The sequence below is a fragment of the Aphis gossypii genome, chromosome 1 (genome assembly GCF_020184175.1).
Source record: "Aphis gossypii isolate Hap1 chromosome 1, ASM2018417v2, whole genome shotgun sequence".
Classification (NCBI taxonomy): domain Eukaryota; kingdom Metazoa; phylum Arthropoda; class Insecta; order Hemiptera; family Aphididae; genus Aphis; species Aphis gossypii.
The window spans coordinates 68,129,724-68,139,223 of record NC_065530.1 but is presented as its reverse complement, the minus strand read 5'-3'; the positions used below and the strand labels follow the sequence as shown (position 1 = coordinate 68,139,223).

The window sequence follows — 9,500 nt, the reverse complement described above, 5'->3', positions numbered from 1 at the left end:
ATATTAATTCCGTTCATACAAAGAGAAGTAATTTATTATTATTGAGTTACTCATTGTGATCTATGTTCACTAGACTAACTTCCTGTAAAAATAGGAAATTTAACATCTACTGTTTTCGTTGAAATTTTATCTCTTTATTAAAAACCAAAAATTATTTAAAAAAAAATAATAACCATTATTCAAATAAACGTCAATGAGTACATAGGCACCTATTGATAGCAACTGTATTCAATAATCTGTACTCTTCTGCTGTCATATATGATTACATAGGTACATTATCTATTATATAAACTTTTTGTGTTTCTAAATAAGTTAAGCATAGGTTTATATTTCAACAAAGAAATATCTGTAGTTTATTCAGTTTATTGTTCTGTCATACGTATGTTGATACTTAAGTAGGTAGGTATTAGGTATACAATATAATAATTTATATAATAGTAATAACTATATAACCTATAATAATATATTGACTTTGGTAAAATTTGTACGCACATTAAATCAAAGGTATAAATCGGTAAAAAGTAAAAAATACATTTTAAAAATAAAATAATAATAATAATAATAATACAACAATGAATGAATAAAAAAAAGCACGTATTGCAGCATTATAATATTATTGGTACTTCTTATAATTAAAAAAATAAATAAATACATAAAATAAAACTTAGATAAAGGAATATAATTTAATAATATTATGTTTTTTCGGTTGTCACTTTTTAATTACCTAATAGATAATATATATATTATAATATAATATTATAGTGTATACTGTGTTGGTATATAAATTATTTTGCAAACGATTTGTTGTATCACATATGTGTTAAATATTATTTACAAAAGTTATACATCGTTAAGGTATACTCGTACCCCCATTTTTTGTTTGATACTAGGTGTTTAATTATTCAAATAAAATTCTGATTCTTGGAATTTTTAAATATTACAACCATATTTTGAATTTATTTTTATTTATTCATTTATTTTGTGTACCTTTTATTTAAGGATGAGTATCTATTCTGGGTGATATGAACTTCTGTTTTTCAAATTAATTGATAAACCTAATTCAATATTTGAACGTGCAGAATTTCAGTATAAAAATGTATGTATGAAAAGGTAATGGTTCTTAAAAATCGTCTTATAAAATAAATTTTAAATAGGTATAGGTACCTAGTTTAATCTAGTTATTGTTTATTATACCTGACCATTTTTTCAAATTATAATTACTAATAAGTTTATACTATATTAATATCAATTACAATAATTTTAAGCTCACTATGAGCCTTCATATCCTCCCACACGCATTATTAGGTAGGTAGACTTATCATCCTTAATACCGACACTAGGTTAAATCTCAAAAAAATACTCGTTTAAATTTCGGTTTTGATATGTCAACATTTTCAAAAAAAAATTGTCCATTAAATTATTTAAATAAAATAGAAAAAAAGAAGTTTATATCTCCACAGGTTTAAGAAAATGTTTAATTGTGGTTTAAGGTATACTCTAATAATACGAGTATGGTCATAGTATACCTTTATGTTTAGAAATCAAATTTTGTCAACTGCATTGTCGAAGAAAAAATGAGGGTAGTGATCATTTTTGGTAAATTATCCTGTATACATAATACATTATACTATACATACTTATAAATATTACCTATGTTATTTGTCGGTGTGCGGATAAAAAGGAGTAGTACCTAGATGTATGTGTTGTTCATTAACAGCTTTTTTTTCATTTTTCAGTGCGGTAATTTCCACACTGTGTTTGATAGAAAATGCTTTCTCAAAACCCCGATTTCAGCTTGTATCATTATACAGACAAATCAAACGATCTATAATTGTAATTTGTTTACCTCGCATAAAATATTTCTTGTGTGTAAGCTTTTAATTTTTTTAAACGTTTTTATATAAAATGAAATAATTTTTTAAATTATTAACACATACAAATAAATTGTATTATTTATAGTCATTATATAATATTAGGCACATTTATAATATAAATCCAATGCATGCTATCTATATACTAAACTTTAAAAATGAAAATAAAATTAGAAATATCTCAAACATAATATAAAATGCATGAAAATCATGTATATAAACGTTATATATGTTTGAGTAGGTAGGTAATACAATTTTACCATTAGAATATATATTTTCTCTGTAATATTACACGGTATAATTGTTGAGAAGAGCATTGCTAGTATAACATAATGATGTAATTATAGCGATGAAAAATAAAAATATGCTTTGAACATGAACAAATACGAAAACTAGAATTATCAAAGAGAATGAGTCAAACATTGCTATTTTTCAGGAAATGGAACGTCTCGTTTCTTGTTTGATTATTATAATATAATAGTAAAATGGTTTTAATATTGTTTATGGCTAATTCAATACCAAAAATAATAATACAATACAATGATAAAAACTAGTACAGTTTTAGATAGGTACCGTATAGGTAAGTACCTAAAGTAGAATTACAACAATATACCTTATAAAATAATCGATAAATTGACTTATTCCCCTTATAGGTATTTACCCGCGCACCGATCACGTATTATATAAATGTACATATAGAATATTATATTATAATAGGTATACATATTATTTTATAATAATATAAATTATTATTGATTAATTATAACACAACATACACACACACACACACAAACATACAAATAATAAGGAACTATAAAAAACGTAATGATAAAATTACATATGTAGTTAGGTTTTGGTATAGGTATAGGTTACTACAGTCTAAAATATATGGTATTTAGGATGACATTATATTAAAATTATACATATTCTATATATATATATATAATATATTTTAACAGATGTATACATAGATACTTATTAATAATTGTCTAGTGTTCATAATATTATTTAGTATTAACTATATAATAGCTAGCTACTTTTTTTTTTTTTTTAAGCACCAGAGGTCACACACACACACAGACACACACATCCACAAAAGCACGTGCATGTGATTATTATTTTGGGATTCTTTACATCAATATGACGAACCCCATAATTAGGATCTAAATTCCAAAAAACCTAAAGAAACTGAGTTTTTAGGGAAATTTATCCTAAAAATAATAATAATATTTTAAAATCATCCAATTTTACCATAGTTTTGGGCTATGAAAAACTCGTTTTTATAATAATAAAATGACATGGTATTATAATTATACGTATGTAGGTAATGTCGGACGAAAATAGTTAATGATTATAAGTTTTAAAATCATTAAATCTATATTTTAAAATTGATGGATTGCAATAAATATGCATCCGATTATCTGAATATCCAATAAATTTGTAATGTTAAACGATGAGATATTGTATATTATGAACGTATTTAATGAAATTAATTACTCTTGGTATGATAAAAATAAAAACGTAATATGATCATTGTCGACGAGTCTCTGGCACCGTAGTGGTCTACTCCGAGTTAGATAATTTTGGAATTTTAGCTACGATGAAAAAAAAATATAACTAATCATCCTCATATACTATTCTGAAGAGCATAATTTAATTAAATTTAAATGTTATTTGTGATCGACTAACACTTTTATACTTTTTTATATTTGTCAATTTGTTATCAGTGCCTATAAAACGTGGTATAAAACAGGTCAGATATTCGATAGTATTTTTTAATAATTATATTAAAAAAAAAAAAAGCTTTGTGGAAATATCATTGTAAGTAAGTAATTCTTCTAAACTTTAATCACAGAACAGGTAACTGCACACTCTCGGCGTGCTTTAATCATAGCGTTTTTTGTCCAGCGGTTAAGGGATAACGATATAATAAGCGTAGGTGCTTGTATAGTGTGCGCACTGCGCGTGTGTATAAAGCATACGTACGAGTTTAAATTATTTTAGGTAGATAATCCGATTAATTGACTTGGATACGCCCAGGTCGAGTATATTATATGAAACGCAAACCGTTTTGGGAATTTTATTATTTATTTTATTTTTTTTTTACAGTTTAACACCGATATAAATGTACAAAATAATCCGTTTAAATATATAACTAAACGTCGTAATAAAGACGCGCGTACAACGTACAACGATGTATTGATATATCATCATTGTTCACAGACTCGACGAAAATCAGACTTTTATAAAATATATATATTATACATTTCACACCGCATAATAGTTTATATTATTTATCAAGTTTTCTATAGTGTGAGACTATAATAATTATCTTTGGTTTTAGAACGTTATTCATTACTTACGGAGTACGATTTTTACGTACCATCCATTTTTTCATTCGTACAAAAATATTTGTATAATTATACAAGTATTATTACAGTATATCATTATCAACCGTAGAAATAAAGCATGTAGAAAGTCTTAAAACAATTATTAAACGAAAAATTAAATTATTACTATTTTTTTACGTAAAATAAAAATGTAGAAGTAAATACTAATTTTCTTATTGTTTTTGTAAATAATTTATATAAACTTCGGAAAACGACCGTTGGCCGTTTAAAAATTGATTTATTTTGAAATTATACTGTTTGTGTACTTCATACATCTACCTATATAATAATTTATCAAATACTAAATAGTGTAGGTAACTATGTAACTCCTCGGACCGTTCGAGTAAATATACATTTTAAATAAAAATATTATGAAGTTTGAAAACTATTCGAAATTCGAATTTATGGTATATGCGTGTTTCGATTGTTCTGAGTCACGAGCACACAATTACAGGCAATATTAAAATGTATTAAATAATTATAAATAAGTACCATAAAAAAAATCTATTTAAATTCAATACCTATGAATAATATTTTGTGTTGTGAATTGTTATATATCAAAACGGAAACAGAAAATTTTTACCTATATTACGACCGGAAAAAAAATCATTGCATCGCAATTCACAATGCGTTGTAAAATTACGCAATACAATATTATGTAGTAGGTACCATCAATATATATATTTTACAATTTTATCGTAGGTACCGGTCGGAATAATCTATACATTATGTTTAAACGCATAACACCTCGGAAATATTTTGTCGTAGTATTTGTAATATATAGACTCGTGTACATTATCGAGCACGCATATACAAAATAAAAAACCATTTTTGGGGGCAAGGGAGATGGTCCATAAGGAAAAACATTAAATATTATTATCTTTGATACACAAAATATTGTAAATTTATTGTTATGATGACGTTATTATAATAGTGTTTGACATCGATCTTTATAACAAACTTTATGGTCTATGTGGATATCACGTCTATTTAAAATATATAGGTATATAATTTTTTTTTTTAAATTTACCGAGGAAAGAGATTGAATCCAACCCTCCTACAAACGTGTTTGCATTTAGGTACTTATAAGTTACAGAAGTATTATTATTTTTTGATCGATAGGTACGTGCGATTTGTGCGACGAGGGTCTGGGGAGTGGGGAGGTTCGTTCATGTATTACACTAAATTACATATTATAGTATTCTAAATACACGCGTGTTATTGTTATAGGATATAGTATAGTTTTAAGTATATAGGTACAAAGATACAAATCAATAAAAATGGATAGAAATGGATAAAAATTATCGAAAGAAAAAATCGACCGGAGATATGTAACGGCGTGATATGTGGCGTAAAATTTAAAAAAGACGATACTCGAAAGAGTTTTTTTGGGGGGGGGGGCAATAATGAACAGAGGTGATGTCTTGTCGGGTTTACTGTGTAGTAGATAGGTATTATATTATATATTTACATCTATGCTATAATATAATTCAAGTTGTACATAGATATATCGTAAGGCTTATATCAACACAATGTTTTGTTGTGTGACTGTGACAATTTCGGTTATATCGGTCATAATGGTATTGGTATAATATTTGTCGACCCATTAAATTTAAACATGCTTAGAGTAGATAGTATTATTATTGTTATTATATTATACAACAACTATTAGCAACAATGTATTAGTTTACCTATTATATTATGTTTAACTATCACGTTAATCGACTATCTTGAATACTGAATAGATAGTCGGCCTGCCTACGATATATTACATCATTATGATTTTAAATAGGTTTATTTCATGATGAATACTACTTAGGTATACAATATCCGTGAGAGGGTCTTTTACATCGAAGTCGATTACAATACTCCAGGGTCGTTACAAATAAAGGAAAATTTAGATGTGAATTGCGAATATGTATAACTAGTGACACGAACTATATAGAAACCAACATATCTATTTTGGTATTTTGGTATCATCTTATTATAGACCCAATACAAAAATTGAATTAAACAAGAATAATTATAGTTTATCATTTTATATAGTCGACAGTTTGTTGTACTATAGTTCTTTTTAGTGTCTATAACTATAAATCGAGTAGGTAGATTACGATTAAATACAATATTATCTTATTTTTAATTTTAAACTATTAATTTCGTGTATGGGGCAATAAAAATTAAAATCGAAGAATGAAATCTTTATAGAAATATTATTTTGGTCCAAGAACAGTCGTTTCATATGCAAACACTGAATACCGTTAAAACACCAAAAAAAAAAAAAAAAATTATACGATTTCGATCGATTGGCGAAAATCGTGGTTGAGAGTTGCTGGTAAGGTAGTCTAACCCCCCAAAATTGGCCCCCTTAAAACGATTGAAAAAATAATTTTGATATTTAAAATTTATGAATCTTGTTCATAGATAATGATGTGAATGTATTTTACTCAAGTTATGAAACGTAGTCAGTGGTGGTCAGGCAACACCTGTTTGTTTATCCCTACCGAGTAACCATCATCAGTAAATCTAAAGTTTATAGTTAGCCACCAACTACGATTCTTGACGTGAACAGAGTATAGGTAGACTTATGATAATAATAAAAAAAAGTGTGATTGAATACTTAAATATTTAAATAATTGTTTTAACATAAAAAATACTTCTCGTTGTCTACTACGAATACTTTGTGGTAGGAAATTTCATCGCTATAAATCATCAGAGGGGTTACGATCGAACTCTTCTACCGCAGTGTTCTGACTTTTATACCATAGAAATTGTTTTTACTTAAAAATAAACATCTTAGGTATTAAAAATCGAAAAACTTATGGAGTTTCACGTATAAAATAATTTTCATTTTTTGTGATTTTAAATGCTCGTTAATAGAAAAAAAATAATAGAAAAATTAAAAAGAATTTTGCAATACATAGGTACCCTTTACCCTTATAAAAATGTTACCAGATTTCCGACCAAACTTTTTATCACACTCACACACTCACAAACATACACACACACACAAACACACAATATTTATACATTTATATCACAACGAATATAATATTATTATTTTAATAAGCAGTTCAGATCTATTTTATTATGGCGATGACTATATTTAATTATATTATATTATATTATTATAATTTTAGCTGAGTGCACATCAGACGTAACTCTCGTGCGGCGACGGCTGATGGAGTTTCAGCATTCCCGCCGCGGTGATGTCGTTCAACCGGTTGATGATGCGCCGGCCTCCGGCCGTCCGGTCACTCCGGTCGACGGCCGAAACGACGGTGACGCCGTTGCGCTTCATCCGGGCGTACATGTTGGCCGTGGCCGCCGCGGTGGCCCGGTCGTTGCCGCCCCCGTCGCTCTTCACGCTCGACGTGGCCGTGGTGGTGGTCGTGGTCGTGCCGCCGGTGGCCGAGCCGCCCGCGTGCGCCGAGGTCGTCGTCACCGTGCCCTTGCGGCCCAGGTGCCGGTTGGCCCACGGGCCGCGGCGCAGGCCGCACAGCCGCCGGAACCCGTCCCGGAACTTGGACGACATGAGGTTGTACAGGATGGGGTTGAGCGCCGAGTTTATGTACAACATGATGCGGCTGAAGAACAGCAACAGGTAGAAGTTCTTGACGCCCAGCAGCTCCATGATGTTGTAGTCGGGCGGCGCCAGGATGATCCACAGGATGAGCGCCCGGAACGGCAGCAGGCACATGAAGAAGGACACGACCACGGTGCCCAGCATGAGCACCACCTGCCGGCGGTACCGGAGCGCCGCCCGGTTGGTGTTGGGCGCCACCGTTCCCGGGTTGGCCATCAGGTGTCGGGCGATGATCACGTACAGTATGGACAGCACGAACAGCGGCACCACGAAGAACACCGATATGGTGCCGACGAAAAACAGTACCGGCCACACGGTGAACGCCTCGGTACGGCACACCGGCACCAGCGTACCGTCCACGTACTCTTCCCAGTGGTAGTCGGGTAGCCTGAGCATGGGGCTGCGAACACAAAGAAAAAACACGCGTGCGCGCGCGCGCGACCGACATGGCACGCGCGCGTGCGCGTCGAAGATTAGTACGTCGTGTCGTAATAAAATGACATATAATATAATAGCTGTAGCAGCGTAACGTCATTTATAGTGTTTGGGTGTCACTGGTTAATAGGTATATATTATTATTATCGTCCGAAAACGTTATTTTAAGTGCTGCATAAGAGATGACACAATATATAATATTATACACGGGTCGCTTAAATTTTTTACACTATTTGGAAGTGTCCGTCAGTAGAGATTTCACTACATTTGGACGTTTTCGAAAATAAAATAATATATTATTATTTTAATGACATAATAACACTAAACTTTATTTTTTATATTATTATGCAAGTCAAACAGTGATTATTTAGGCGCACTACAGTACTATATACTAACTTTTCGATTAGAATTCAAGTTTTACCGGTCTAAATATCTCCGAAAACACATTTATAGAAATAAATATAATCTCCGATAAGCCACAAGTGAAAAAACGGTTGAATAGTCATTTGATCGTAAATAGTGTTTGGCAGTGGAGTGCAAACTCGAAATTGTAGAAAAGTCGAATACTATATATTATATGTCCACTTCACTGAAAACCCGATAAAGGCATTTACTGTCATATTTTAACTAGGTACCCGTCATAGTGAATTTGGTATTTACTAGACTTAACAATAGTTAATACTGAATAATTGCCCATTAGTCTTTACCCTTTGAAAAATTCAAAAGTAGCCGTTTCACCTATCGATTACCCCTTAGTCACGCAACACATATATATTATTAGGTATATGAAATCAATAATTGGTTTTCTTAAAAAACATTCTAAGCTTAGAAATAAAGAATATTACACACTGCAGTGACTATTTGTAGATATTTTTTCATATTTACTACTCCATTCTTATTTGATTTGAAGTGAGTTCTGAAGTGAATGCTTTTAAATTAGAAACTATTGGTTCGATGATCGATGTTTATATGCACGAGTAGGTTTTTGGAAAGATATTCTGCTTTTCACTATGTGTTGTTATATGATTAGGAAGAGTACGATTTATAAATGGTATTATTGATTGGTGATTTGGCGAGATAACAATGTATAAACAATCATATATTTAGCTTTAAAAAATAAAAACAAATACAGTAGGTAGATCGAAAAAATTAGAGTATTGTAGTGCGTTAAATGAATCATTCGACATAGTATAAAATGGGTTTACTTTTAAAACTAAGTTA

At 30.3% G+C, this 9,500-nt stretch overlaps 1 protein-coding gene across 1 annotated transcript in view; it reads right to left on the bottom strand.

Moving 5' to 3' along the window:
• Positions 1 to 175: 175 nt before the first annotated feature.
• LOC114130507 (growth hormone secretagogue receptor type 1-like) overlaps positions 176 to 9,500 on the bottom strand; it is a 164,167-nt gene continuing 154,842 nt past the window's right edge. Inside the window, exon 4 of the mRNA XM_050196924.1 lies at positions 176 to 8,244. Within this exon, the coding sequence (XP_050052881.1) occupies positions 7,410 to 8,244 (835 nt within the window). The 3' untranslated portion in view covers positions 176 to 7,409. The remainder of the gene's footprint in view (positions 8,245 to 9,500) is intronic.